The 14,532-nt window shown below is 35.9% G+C and overlaps 3 protein-coding genes across 5 annotated transcripts; 1 reads left to right on the top strand and 2 right to left on the bottom strand.

Annotated features, from left to right (window-relative positions):
* Positions 1–1,498: 1,498 nt before the first annotated feature.
* LOC127951513 (peroxynitrite isomerase THAP4) lies at positions 1,499–5,057 on the bottom strand. 3 transcript variants are annotated; one of them, XM_052549408.1, is made up of 5 exons: positions 4,925–5,047; positions 4,542–4,698; positions 4,342–4,451; positions 3,351–3,440; positions 1,499–1,879 (listed from the first exon to the last, which is right to left on the bottom strand). In XM_052549408.1, the coding sequence occupies exons 1-5, from the start codon at positions 4,947–4,949 to the stop codon at positions 1,749–1,751; spliced, it is 513 nt and encodes a 170-aa protein (XP_052405368.1). In that variant the 5' UTR covers positions 4,950–5,047; the 3' UTR covers positions 1,499–1,748. The 3 variants fall into 3 exon arrangements, 1 of the variants encoding a protein (XP_052405368.1); XR_008152661.1 differs by lacking the exon at positions 3,351–3,440 and having other exon boundaries at positions 1,499–1,865; positions 4,571–4,698; positions 4,925–5,057; XR_008152660.1 differs by lacking the exon at positions 1,499–1,879 and having other exon boundaries at positions 3,408–3,440; positions 4,571–4,698; positions 4,925–5,057.
* Positions 1,748–9,832, top strand: zgc:161973 (uncharacterized protein LOC556635 homolog). Its single transcript, XM_052549406.1, has 11 exons — positions 1,748–1,884; positions 6,026–6,216; positions 6,307–6,414; positions 6,513–6,617; positions 6,678–6,911; positions 7,602–7,799; positions 7,866–7,992; positions 8,306–8,388; positions 8,481–8,614; positions 8,751–8,872; positions 9,245–9,832. The coding sequence occupies exons 1-11, from the start codon at positions 1,882–1,884 to the stop codon at positions 9,509–9,511; spliced, it is 1,572 nt and encodes a 523-aa protein (XP_052405366.1). The 5' UTR covers positions 1,748–1,881; the 3' UTR covers positions 9,512–9,832.
* A 577-nt stretch (positions 9,833–10,409) lies between these two features.
* agxtb (alanine--glyoxylate and serine--pyruvate aminotransferase b) lies at positions 10,410–14,532 on the bottom strand. The gene is made up of 11 exons (XM_052549407.1): positions 14,257–14,532; positions 13,429–13,621; positions 13,277–13,341; positions 13,056–13,156; positions 12,574–12,644; positions 12,361–12,445; positions 12,176–12,274; positions 11,862–11,931; positions 11,345–11,440; positions 11,125–11,253; positions 10,410–11,044 (listed from the first exon to the last, which is right to left on the bottom strand). Exons 1-11 carry the CDS (start codon positions 14,509–14,511, stop codon positions 10,937–10,939), a joined length of 1,272 nt encoding a protein of 423 aa, XP_052405367.1. The 5' UTR covers positions 14,512–14,532; the 3' UTR covers positions 10,410–10,936.

The following is a 14,532-nucleotide window of genomic DNA, read 5'->3' as shown; positions in this document are numbered from 1 at the left end:
AAAGGGTATTATAAGTCACACACGTCTATAGTGACATTTAGTGAAAAGGGTTTTGGGTTGGTGGGTTTTGCCCACCAGAACTGCATTTATTTGATCAGAAATACAGTAAAAAAAAAGGTACTATGGTTAAAAAGTATTACAAATTAAAGTGGTAGTTTTGTACTTTATATGTTGAGTCCTATCTCCAGTGTCACATGGTCCTTGATGATTCCTATTAGTGAATTAATGTATAAAAATTAATACTAAAAGCTTCTTGATTTATGACTGGACAGAAAAAAATACTCCTGACATTTTAATTATGATTGAATTCACAAACTTAATCTTAAGGAAACCAATATGAGAAAATGAACAGAATTTTCTTCAAAGAGTTTGCAATGAACAAAACTAAACACAATTTAAAGGTGCAATGTGTAACATTAACAATGATCTATTTAAAGAAATAGTTTATATATATATATATATATATATATATATATATATTTTTTTTTTTTCAGAGGTGTATAAAGACCTTTCTTAATGAACCGTTATGTTTTTATTACCTAAGAGTGAGCAATTTCTATCTACATGCACCGTGGGTCGCCTATCATTGAAGTCTTCACCAGGCGGCAAGGAAGTCGACCGGAAGTTGAAGTCGGCTGCGTGCTGCCATCTTGTAGCAGAACTTCACTTGCGTTAGCATTCCCATTGACTCCCATTCATTTTGGCGTCACTTTGACAGCAAATAACTTTACATCCGAGGCGTTTAAAGACTCCGTTTGTCCATTTATTTATTTATAAAGATAAATGACAATGTATAAAGGGCTCCATTACCTTCTATGTTACATTATGGCCCTGTAGAAACAGTTTTTGTAAATAATAGGCTAACGATTGCGTCATAACCACTCGACTCTCTGTCGCATTACCGTACAGGCAGGAGGATAAGCTCGCATGCAATTAAAATTTTAAAATACTTTACAAAATAATTAATCAGAATACTTACTGCTGCTAACTCACGCCAAAGAACCCCAAGATTAACGATGGCAGTTTTCACGCACAGCTCCTATAAGATTTACATCTGTCAGACAGGTTGCTGACGTCGTCAAGTTTCGATCGAGTCAGAAACGGAAGTGCTAAAAATGGGCTTCAATTGTCTCAGTTGAGTTCCAATGGGGTCGCTGTGTCCATTTCTTTTACTGTCTATGGTCTTCACCATGTTTGTACAGTAGCCCTAAACGGACAAACTGCTCTACAAAGCATTTCATCACTTTGTTGTTTTTGAGAATAAAACACTGACACAATGATGAACAAGTACATTAACATTTGCAATAACATTGATTTATTGAATAATTAAGTAAATCCTTGATTTACCATTGTAAAGAAAATTTTGTCTTTACCGGCAAAATCTTTACCTGTGTCTGCCACCATTGCTTCTCTAAAGGGAGGGGTGAGTGGGGGCTGAGCCGTTGGTTGCAATTCTCCACCTCACCGATAGATGCCGCTAAAAATTACACAGTGCACCTTTAAATTTGAAAAGACTTTCACATTTTTATTGTAGTTGCTCTACATTATACAAAATGAGTGACCCCTTTATATATTGTAACAATATTTACAAAGCTTGTTTTGTTGGGAAAACAGGTCAGATCACATTTATTACTTTAGATAACATTCTTACTCACAGAAATAGTACCATCACCCACAGGTTGCTATATATAAACCATCAATATTTTGTGTGTACATTAGTACACATCTTCCTCCCACATGACAGCCAGTTAATCAGTCCTGCGGTAAGGGATGTGCAAATGCTGCGTCAGAGGCTGTCCTTCCAGTGCCATAGAGATTGTCTGTTCCAGTCTTCCATCCGGCTTCAACTGGATGTGCCTGGAGATCTGATCAAAAATCACTATGGTTAGTGGAACATTTATTCTAATTACTATGCCAGTTCAGCAATATTCAAGACATATTTTCTTTATGAAATATCACTTCTCATGAGATTTTTTTTTATTAATCTGACATGGTACACGATGAACATTTTGAGTCATAAGACCTGTTGAACATAAGGTTGCTTGGCAACAGTGTTAATTTTGACACAATATTTTAATTTAGTTTTAGTCTTAGTCTTTTGACTATAATTCTTTTTAGTTTTAGTCAAGTTTTAGTCATCTGATTTGTTTTAATTTTAGTCTTATTTTAGTCGACTAAAATTGCTTGGTATTTTAGTCGACTAAAATTGCTTGGTATAAAATAAGACTAAAATCAATAACAGATTTACTAGACAATTTTTTTACAGCTGGTATAGGAAACAAACTTAACCAAAATATATAAAACACAAATTCAACTTTATTTCAACACAACTGTGTCTTTATTTCGATTCAAAAGCTTTTATGCAGCAACAAACACTGTCATGATAATGTAAACAATAACTAGCTGCCAATTGACCATCAATAAAAGAAAAATAAAGTTAGGTCCAGGACCTTAAAGCTTACAGCTGAGCTGAACAAGGAGTGCATACATTTAAAGTAAACATTTAATAAGTTGGATGGATAAAAAAAGTAACAAGATTTTATAAGGTATTCATTTGTCTAGCAATATTGTATGTTTTAAATACTACAATATTGCTAGATTAGTATGTATAATGATAGGATGTGAACATTCACGTTTCACATGACTAATATAGAAATATTTGTGATATTGTCAACAAGTAGAACATTATAAAATATACTAAACATTAGTATTAATCAAATGTATGTATCATAATACTACGTATTAGTATTGTGCTCTCATCTAACTTGATAGGGGCTATTTTAAAGTACTTTTCAGTTCGTAATATTTAATGCTACAACATCTACGCACTGCAGTCTTCCAATTTTGCTTAGCTCAATAAACAAAAGAACAACGCTGTGAAATTACATTTGAGAAAATGTCCGGGTGGCTCGTCTGTAAATGTCTTTTCAAATTGGTTGTGTTGCCACGAATGAGCGCTCCGCATGAAGTGAGCTGTGGACATTTTGTCGCTCTTTTAGACATCACCTCTTCGAATGCTCTCTTCCCGGGAGCTCATTTAAAAACTGAAAACCTTCGCTTCACGTCTCAATAAGTCAGGCTCGAATTGGTTCTCTTCTCTCATGCAGTCTCGCCTGTTCCGTTTTGCCGGTTCTTTTGTTCATTCCTCGCATCTCTCCCGTCTGCTGATTTGATTTTCGTCACAGTCTATTTTTGTCTCGTCCTTTATTCGTTGACGATAATGTCAATCAATTTAGTCATAGTTTTAGTCTCCATCAGTGCCTTCTTTTTTAGTTTTCGTTTCGTTTTCGTCCGCAAAAATATATTTGTGACGAAAATAATGACGAAAATATTTAGTCAACGAAATTAACACTGCTTGGCAAAAGATGTTCTAGCCAGGGCGGTACTGTGCAGAGTCAGCTGCTGTCCAGTGAGTTCCCCCTCTTCAATCTCCACAAGACCTGGAAGAGGTAGAAGCAGTCGATTTAAAAAAATACATGGTACTATAGACAGTGCTGGATTTATTACTTTCAAATGTATAGTTTGTAAATGATTACAAATGACGTTGCAACAATTGTAGTTAGTAACGTACTCTATTAGATTACATATTTTAGGTAATGTACTCTGACTACTTTTCGATTATTTTAAGAATCCATTCGAATATGATTATCATTTAAGAAAATAATATATTGTGTGTAAAAAAACTAGAAACTAGTCATATAAAACTAGTTATATACAGTTCCAGTCAAAAGTTTTCATTAAGATTTTTGTTTTTTAAAGAATTCTCTTCTGCTCACCAAGCCTGCATTTATTTGATCCAAAATACAGCAAATACTATTTCAATAATATTTAAAATAGCTGCTGTGTATTTGAATATGTTTTAAAATGTAACTGATTCCTGTGATTTAAAAGCTGAATTTTAAGCAACGTTACTCCAGTCACATGATCTGATAAAGTATAACAAAATTATAAAGAAAGAAAATATAAAATTTGTATCAACATCAAGGACCCTAAACTGGATGTTGTGCATTAAAAGAAGAGGGTCCATAAGTTAATGAAAAAGTTAATCATTAATGTAAATGAATAGATGTAATATATTCATAGAATGTAAATAAACAAATAAACACTCGAACACTAAAATTAAATATTTTATCTCTACATACATTTCATGTGACCATTAACAGAGAATCAATTTATTATGAATGTATGTGTTGCCATTGTGTATATAATATGTAAACATTTCATCAATAAAAGTAGCTGTAGTCCGATTATGAGTATTTTAAGTAACAACCCAATTACAAATATTAAATTTTTGGAACGTGATTACATAAGAAATGTTTAAAAAAACAGCAAATTAAACACCTGAGTTCTGTGCGATGATGAAGGCCACCCTGTTGGTGCCTGGCTGAATCCTGATGAATCCACACTCCCTGTGAAGTGGCTTTTTGCTCTCAGCATGGAATGCATTAAACCTGAAATAAATGTAATATAGTCAGAATGACTGTATGCCTGTGGGTCAGAACATGGCATAATAAAGTAAAACCTTTGGGTTGTTTTGTTACTTAATAAAATTGATCACGGGTTGTCCTACATGTGAGAAATGAAGAGTCTCTGTGTAACGAAAAGGCGTGATGGAAGGGAAGAATCCCTCCCCGGGCTCATCGGACCTCCAGGTTTCCAGGAGCCAGTCCAGCGGCAGCACCGCGGGGTTCATCTCCGCTGCGGAAACACGGAGGACACGGGAAATAAAGTCGAAGCACGCTTGTCCGAGATATGAAATATATTCACTATAACGTTCTAATGCACCTGCTGATTATTAAATGCATGTTTTGTTTTAATGGTATTACGTTTGACGTATGCACTACAGACGAAAGCTTGGAAATCCACTAGAAATAAGACAAATCAGGTGTTAATTAATTTAAATGGAATCATCATATTGTCCTACCAGAGAGATTGAATGGATATGACATTCCGCTTGAATGTTTCAAGTAACCACGAATTTTATCAATTTAAGTAACACTAAATTTATTTCGCACTGCGGTTGAACTATCTGTGTTTGCCATCACAGTGCGTGTCTTCTTCCTGATTAAACACTGGGAGCTCTGGGAGATGTAGTTATTAGGCGCTGTATCGATAGCCTACACTTGAGTATCATAACAATCATTGAATATATATATATATATATATATATATATATATATATATATATATATATATATATATATATATATATATGCAGGCCTATGTATGTATGTATATTTAGGTGTAAAAAAAAAGTAAAAACACACAGAGAGAACAAAAACAAAATGCTTCAGTTTATTTTCCGTGATGTACTTTCATTTTACTTTTATAAAAGTACACGTTTACTTTTATTCTTTTTAAACACACGTTACGCCACCCATAAAAATAAAAACACAAGATTAAACAGGATAAAAAGAAAATAAAGCTCCTTAAGTGTTGTTTTTAATAAAACTAATATCTACGCTACATACACATAGTACCAGTCAACTATTCATTGTCAAAAATGTTATTGTCAAAAACTTTGAGAATCCAATATAACAGACACAAGATTTAAAACATTGTTTATTTACATTTTGATTTGACATGATTTTACTTCGATATATAATTTTATTATGATAGTGTTATAGGCTATTATTTTTACATTTTGATTTGACACAATTTTACTTCAATATATAGTTTTGCTATAGTTATAGGCTATTTTTTGTAAATATTTTTATACAGGTACATGCCATTTTATTTCTGCAAGAATGGGTTTATGATCCAAATGGTCAAACATTTCATTTCATTAAAGCTGTTTAAGTGTTTATAATAGGAAAGAAAAACATATATACAGCACAAAACAAGACGTCAGTTATTCATGTAAAATTCAATATACATGTGAGAATCCAATATAACATATTTAAATTTATTAACTTGATTTCAATTAGATGTGTTATATTTAAATTATGATTTGATATCTGAATTGTAACTTTCTAACTGATATAAAACCTAAATCTAAAGAGTCAGCGATCTTTCTTCCCTCTAGCGAAGTTATCGTGTGAGGTCAAAGGCCAGCAGTGTAATCAGTAAAGAGAGTGAGCTCAAACACCTTGAACTCATCATGGCTACCGGTCTTGTCGAGTTTCTCCTCAATTTAAGACGAGGCCTTCTGAAAGATGAAGAAAATTCACCTGCACGTGGTGGTACTCGGGTTGAGGAATCTGCTCGTGCGGGAAGGTAGGCAGTCGAGTCGCGTTGGATACCAATTAGATGATGACGACACACTTCTTACAGGTAGACTGAACGTTTATTCTTCATTTGTCATAGGCGGAGAGATGACACCTCAATGCCGACGCCTTTGCAACGTGAACCGTGTAAAACTCGGCCTGCGTTTGAACTTTGCGCAAAGGGCAGCCATGGAAATTATATGGAAAGGCAAGTTAATCCACGTGCAAATATTTACATTTGCATTAGATGTATATTATTGTATATAATACAGCAAAGCTGTACTGCATGTTATGTGTCCATCTTAGACTTCCTTCTGAGATCATCTTGAAGATCTTTTCCTTTCTGGATGCCTCCTCTCTGTTCAACATCAGCTTTGTCAACAAGCGGTTTCATGATCTGGCCAACAGCAAGTGAGTTATTGCTATAAATCTTTTGAATAAGGAATATTATATATTAACATGGACGTCCAGTGCTCTGTGGTCTGTGTTGTATGCTTCTGAGATTGAAAAGAAAATGTGGAGACCCCCAGTAAGCATGATGAAAGAAGCAGTGAGCAGCACCGTTGTGGAGGAGAAGCCTGCTGGATACTGGAAGAAGCTGCTGCTCAAGGAGATGGCCGGCTACAAGGACACCATGTGGAAAACAGAGCTAAAACACATGAACCCGCACACGGGCATGCCAGCTCTGACGGAGCATGTCCTCAGGTAGAACATAAGTGCTCGCTGCTTTTCAACAGGGCAGAAAGTTATCTTTTCCTGTTATGCTTATTAGTTCTACACAAAAGCATTTTCATAACTTGTGTAATGTGCATTTTTAATTAATGACACAGAGCAGTAGACCAAATAAGTAATTTAACCCATTTATCAAAACCAAAAATATATGTATGCATGAAAATATAAACTGTAGAGATATTTATTTGAGAAAAGAAGAAAAAAAAACATTACAAGCTAAGCATTTATGAAAATTTGTTCACCCTCAGTCCAAGATGTAGATGAGTTTTTCTTTATCAGAGCAGATTCTGAAAACTTAAGCATTACATCACTTGCTCACCAATGGATCTTCTGCAGTGAATGGGTGCCGTCGGAATGAGAGTCCAAACAGCTGCTAAAAACATGTGACTCCAGTCCATCAGCTAATGTCTTGTGTAGTGAAAAGCTGCGTATTTGAAAAAGTCAAATACATCAGTGAGATCCATAATATTTAATCCAGTGAAAAAGTCAATCCTCCCACATCATATTTGTTTAGACCGCACATTCCTGTCCCGAGGGTGAATGAACACATTTTCAGAAAATGTTCATTTATGGGTGAACTACCATTTTCTGGCTGCCAAATGTTTTTATAACATGTCCACAGTGAAAGTGAGGAAACACACCTGTGCTTGCGGTGTTTTACAGGAGGTTAGACATTCAGTGGGAGATCACCCTCACAAATAGGAACGGACGGGAAATTGTCTATAAGCAGACGCACACTTTCTTCGAAGATTCATCGGTTACAGTGTGCTGGAACCATGGTATCTGGCCGCTCATGTACACTCTTAATACCCTGCAGCTTCATGGAATAATGTGTCCGGCTTCACCAGCTCCAGGAGACAAGTAAGAAACATCTGAATGATCTGAAGCATAATACGTACTCTTCTGACTAATGCCTCTCATGTGCAGGCCAAGGTGGCGCTCTCTGATTCGCAAGACGGCTTTGCAAAGAACAGGACGTTGGTCGTTCTTTGGTGCTGACAGGCTTGTGAAGGTGCTGCAGTTTGATAAAGGGATCCTCATCGGGCTCTGGAGGGTATGTTGATTTATTTAGCCAAGTTCTATTAGGGATGCACAGTACAGTATTTCAGTACTATATTGATTACCGGTCAATATTGCAGTTGTATATATGTGTATATTAATACCCTACATTCTAAATGAACTTGCAACATTTAAAATGATGTAGAATTTTAATATTTACATGGAAAAAATAATCTAAATGACTTGATGGTTGTATCCGTATTCTAAAAAATTCAGATTCGTTTTTTTTAAATACTGACTTTATATAGTTATTGAAAACATAATCCTGTCTATGTTTTTGTTTTTATCTTAATTTGTGGTGTTTGTAGGGCAATTGGAAAATTGCCTTCATCATGGTCAACCTGCACTTCCACAAACTGATTGAAAGAAGTCTTCTCGGGTCAAGATTTTGGTGCACAACTCTTAATGGTTATTTATTTATTTGATAAAGTTGATAACATGTCACACAGTCCCTTAACCTAGTGTGTTTGTTCACATCAATAGTCCCTACATGCCTGCAGATGACAGTGCTGTGGACCCTGACTGTAGCCGCCATGGATACACTCTGCACATTGTGCTTCACAATCCAGTTCGGCAAATCCTGTGTCGGCGGTTTTCCCCACTGTACACCCGCAGAGGTAAATATATAACATTTTTGTTAACCCATTTTTCACTTTTATTGCCCTCCGTAGTCTGGTTTTCCAAAAATTATGAACAGTGTTTTGATATTAAAATTATATGTGAATAATATGAATGTTCTTGGGCTTCACACAGTGATGCCACAAAGGGAATTTGTGCAGTTAATCGCCATTGATTTCGCTAATGTATCCGAGCACGTGCCTGTGGCGAAGATCAGTCTTCCATGGCAAGCAGAGGGATTGAAGGGAGAAGTTGAGGTACCTAGGATTCATTCCTGATTCTTATGCTAATCGGACACTTTATTTAGACTTAATTTCTCCCTGGAAATGACTGGTTGGTTAGTGCTGGCATGCTATTCTTAGGATACGGTCTATAAATAGAATGGTAGGTTTCACGCTGTTTACAACATTGGGAACATAAACAAGGCCAAATACTGAAAGTCTGAAATTAAACGCACTTTAAGTGCAGCTTTGAGTTGATAGCTGGATTTACAAAATGAGAATGTAGCAATAGCTGAAAATATGCTGCCACACTGTTTGTGTATTTTAGTTAGATATGCATGTCCTTAACTTGCTTCCTTTATCAAGGAATGATAAAAACAACAATGTTTGCTTGCTCCACATATCCAGCGGTGCTGCATGATGACTCTGACGGTGCTGGATGAGGCTCAGCGTCCCTTCTGGTGTGCCAGTTCTACTGTAAAAATGTACAGTAGACAAAGAGTGCTCGAGTTGGAGTACGAAGGTGAGCAGTTCATCGTCCTTTACGAGGATGCCGAGGGGAAGGTCAAAATGACCTTCGTGTGGATGGAGGAGGTTCAGCACTACTTTTTGGTGCAGCTAGTTACTATCTTTCCAGCAGACAAAGTGCAAAGGCACTTTAGTGGAGAATGTTGAAACCGTTGCGATGCCTAGCTGGTTTATGTTTAGAAAAGTTGCAATGATTCTGGCAGTGCTTTTAGTTGTAAACATTCAAAGGTGATTTTTGTAATACATTTCCTTTTTCTAGCTTTTTGGCAGTTTGTTCATGTAGATGTCTGAAATGTTTTAGAGGCACTGAGTTTTTACTTTCATGTTTTGTTTTTCTGGAAATGCCAAAGCACGATTTTTATTTCAGTACCAATTTAAATTTGGTAAATGTTGTTCAACTTTTTATTTTTGGCATTATGTTTCTCATTGTTAGTTTCAAAAGGAAAATAAATAACACAATGGTTTGAACGTCCTGTGTACTGTTACTGAACTCCCATTGTAATCCCAAATGATCAAATAATATTAATGATTTATTTCTCTGTAGTGTTTTTATAAAGGTCATTCATGTGCTGGAGTGATGCAATGGGAGGCATAAATGTACAATTTCTAATCGGCTAAAATTCTTCCTCATTATACCAACCATTGTGAAACATCATGTACAGTGTTGGGGATTATAAGTAATCTGAGTTATGTAATCAGTAAACTAGTAAACTATATCAGTAAACTAGTAAAGTAACGATTACCTTTTTAATTTTTAGAAGGACATATCTGAGTGAGTTTTTTAAATAAGTAACACTAGTTACTTTGTTTCCCATGTTTTGACTGACAGCTCTCGTGTTGCCATGTTGAGAGAAATCGGGAGTAAGTACAGAGGCGTTGGGTGCGCTGTGTGAACATGTTACTGTAGTTCTAGACTGAATATGAACATTGATTTACTCATCTCTCTGCACAAAAACAGATTCGGTATTCCTCAAAATTAATAAAACGTCAAATGCAAACTTGGAATATTATACAAACATGCAATAATTTGATATGCAGACAAATATAATTTTTACAAATATAATTTTTGTATATAATCCCATTTTGTTAACCAGTGTCTTTGCTACTGACTTCACAACTCAACCATACTAATAAGCAAAAATGACATTTGTTATTGCTGAATAGTGTCTGATCTTTCTTCTCTTCTTCATATTCTTCAAGCAATTTGTTTGAGCTGCGCCCTCTACTGTACAGACGTGAATTTACACTTCCTTTAGCCCGAGGTGTATTCATTTCACTTTTGCTGTGAAAGGAGTTTTACATTTGTAAAAGAAAGAACTTTTTTATATTAAAAACAAGCAATCCCTGCCCAGATTAAAAAAGTAATGCAAAAGTAATGTAACGCATTACTTTCCATAAAAAGTAACAAACTTTTTTTAGGAAGTAATGCAATTTTGAGATTAATTCCTTTTAAAAGTAACTTTCCCTAACACTGCTCATATATAATAGCTCTTCCTTTACATTAGTGTGTAATTTTCGCACTACAAGCATCACCATATGAAACTGCAACAATATATAGGTCAACCGTTTTCTTCAGGCCTTGGACTTTCGACACTGCTTTAAAGCGTCTTCCAGAGCTGCGAGAGCCATTGCAGCATTGGCCTTGTTGCAGTTGTATCCCATGAGCCCAATCCGCAGTACCTAGAAAACAGTTGAGTGGATGATAATTCAGTCATGTTGTTGAATGCATTATCATTTATCATTGACAAGCTTTTACTCACCATGCCAACAGTGGGGCCTAGACCTCCAGTAAACTCGATTTGGTGATGCTTCATTATGTAAGCCAGCAATTCTTTCCAGTTATACCCTTCAGGGATGGCAACGGTGGTGACGGAGGGTAATCTCAGATCCTTCAGGAATGGATATGTATATTAATTGCTTTCTCTTTTAGGTTATATTATTGTTTGGAGAATTAATACAAATGAAGTCACCAAAAGTTACCTTGTCCTTGATGAACAGTTTCAAGCCCAAGTCCTCCAAACCCTTCCAGAGATACTCTGCAACTTCTGTGTGATGCTTCCATGAGTTCTCAAGACCCTTGAGCATACATTTTAGAAGTATTAGATACGAGTCATTAAAAAAAAGGTATAGTAACTGCCTAATAGCAGTATATACACTATAATTCAAAGGTTTGTCGCATGACTTCTCTCTCTCTCTCTCTCACACACACACACACACACACACACACACACACACACACACACACATATATATATATATATATATATATATATATATATATATAATATGTGTATAACAGATTTTTATTGAGCAAAAATGCTCTAAACACCCGGCCTGTTACAGTTCAAACAAAAATACATGGTTGAGAAAACAAGCAGTAAATCCTATAATTGTAGACTTTGGGACAACAAGGTTAACCATCATAGAGTGAGCTATAATGATGAGCAAGGTGGTAAATGTTTACTTTGAGTATAAAATAAACACATCTAGCCCCTACCGTTTCAGCAAGGATGGCTAGACTTTCCCTCAGAGCAAAGAAACCAGACACAGGTCCTGTGTGATGGTATCTGAAACACAGTTTAGTGTTAACTTTAGACAATCCTCAACTCAATCCACACTACAGAAGTGCCAAACTCAGTTCATGGAGAGCCACAGCCCTACAGAGTTTAGCTTCTACCCTAATTAAGTCCTTCAGGTTTATTTTAAAACTACAGTATGGGAAGTGTGTTGGAACTAAACTCCCCAGGAGTGGCACTGCAGGAATTAAATTTTGCAACCATGCTCTACTAAGTTTGCATTTACAGTACTTACATTCTATCTGGCTTGCCGTCATTGCCCCAGTAATTGGATAAGTGGGTCATATCAAGGAGGTAGGATACTGGCTTTGTTTTCCTGTTGAACATCTTGTGGCTATATCACATTTGAGGAAAAAAATGAATAACATTTTAAAATGTTTGAATGACTCGATGTGTGCAAGCACAAAGATTTCTTCTCACCATGCCCTTTCACTGAATGAAATGGGTGCTGTGCCGGGTGGAGCATTCAAGGCTTTTTGGGAACCAGTATAGAGAATATCAATATCTATAAAGGAAAAAGATTTGAATGGTTAAATTCAATCTAGATTTCGAATATGTACTTCGTAAATGACATTGTGGTTTCATGCTCATAAAATTTTATATTTAAATAACTTCATATTTTGATCCACTCACTTTGTTGGTCCATTAAAAGCGGTGCAGCTCCCAGTGACGCCACTGAATCCACTAAGAGCAAACAGTTGTATCTGCATAGACAAAACCATGCAAGAGACGTATAACAAGTTAAGGATAGCTTCAAAAGAGCATTTGGGGGAGCAGTAGACAATACAGATATTTAACTTTAAAATTCTTTGTGCACAGGTTCTTTTCAATGTTGTATATGTGAAAAATATGTAAAGTAAAATACTAGTAATACCATGTACTTGCAATGTAGAAATTAATCCTCCCTTTTATTTTACCTTTACTTCCTTAACATTATTCTTGAATACTTATTGATTTTTTTATTTATTTATTTTTAGCAAATCATTTGTCAGAAGTGTATCTGCACAGTCTGCACCAATCATACATTTTTGCATGTAAAAAAAAAAGATTTTACAAAAAAGCACTATAAAAGTTGCGTAATAACTTGTGCAACAGTGATTGTAGAATATTCTTACTTGTGACAAATATCACCAACGCCATCCACTGGGTGCACCAGACCAGATGATGACTCTCCATGTGTCAGAAAGAAAAGAACTGGCTTGTGTTTAGCCAGAGCCTGTAGAATGTAAAATGCTGGTTATAGAGCAGGGGTTTGCTTTACTAGTCATACCAACTTACAGTGGCATGTGGAATTAAAATATGTGTTATAACTAATAGTATAGGTATGTAGTTTCACCTGCTCAATTTCTGCATTTGTAAAGTGTCCTCCAGGTGCTTTCACCAAGGTGTGAACCTTTGCACCTGGGAAAACAGAAAGATGTTAAAGAGTAAACATGCTCTCATACTATCTACAAATAAGGGTGCATTTCTATAGAACGCCATTTATACCCATCCGCTCAGCAATTTCTGCAACTCGTTCTCCCCAGATTCCATTGATGGCAACGAGAACGCTTTCTCCAGGCTCCACGATGTTGAAGACTGCACACTCCATCGCTGTGTGTCCGGAGCCACTCATGGCCAGTGTCATGTTGTTACTGGTCTGAAAAGAATACTGGATTCCCTTCTTGATGTCATTCATAATCTGTGACAAAATATGTGCAGTGGCTGTTAGAATCCTCAAAACATCGAAGTTTCCACAAATGCAGCTCTGATACCAAAACTACACCATCAATATATTGTTTTTTTGGGCCTAGATCTATAAATCAGTTATTCCAACATTTAATTTGAAAAACCTGAAAGAAAAAATGAAGCTATTTGTAGATTCTGCTGTTGTTAAAACAAATGTCGTTTGACATGATTAGATTTATTTCTTAAAAAACAAAGCGGTGAAGCGCTTTTAAGATTGTTTTAAGATCTTATAGCATTAAAATGTAAAGTATTTAAATTATTTCTTACATTTTGTTGCATACTTAAACTTTACTAAATATAGCTTCTTATAGAAAGGTTTTGAATATAAATATTTAAAGAACACATAGGCCTAAGCATTTAAAGATGATGATGACGTTTTTTAAAGGAAATGTTTAAGTGGTTTTGTAACTTTTTGCTTGGCCAAACTATAGATCTTTACATGTATTTTGATCCTTAAATTACTGTTTAAATTTGTTGTTTAAATTGTTTTGTTTAAATATTGTTTTAACAGCATTTTTCTTTTCATTATTTTTCAATAATTCATATTAAAGTTGTAAAATGTGCGTTAAAATGTAACGTGAGATTTACCCCGAACATTTCCGAATGCATGTGACCTATTATAGGTCTCCCTCCTGCTGCTAAAATGCGAGGCGGCACATTGGAGGGTCCTGGTCCAAACAGGTACCGGAAAGGAGCCTCGAGCGGCCGGAGCATGCACGCTGGTGGCGGGATGGTGACAGAGGACATCCCGCGGTGGACGCCGTGTCTGGTGGACAGCGCGCTTTCCAAAGGCACCTGCTGCGTCAAGCGCGCACACCTGGATAGGACGCTCCTCGGCATCATGTTTCCTGTCTATGCTGGTAG

The sequence above is a fragment of the Carassius gibelio genome, chromosome B2, assembly GCF_023724105.1.
Source record: "Carassius gibelio isolate Cgi1373 ecotype wild population from Czech Republic chromosome B2, carGib1.2-hapl.c, whole genome shotgun sequence".
In the NCBI taxonomy this organism is placed as follows: Eukaryota; Metazoa; Chordata; class Actinopteri; order Cypriniformes; family Cyprinidae; genus Carassius; species Carassius gibelio.
This window is presented reverse-complemented; position numbering and strand designations above follow the sequence as displayed.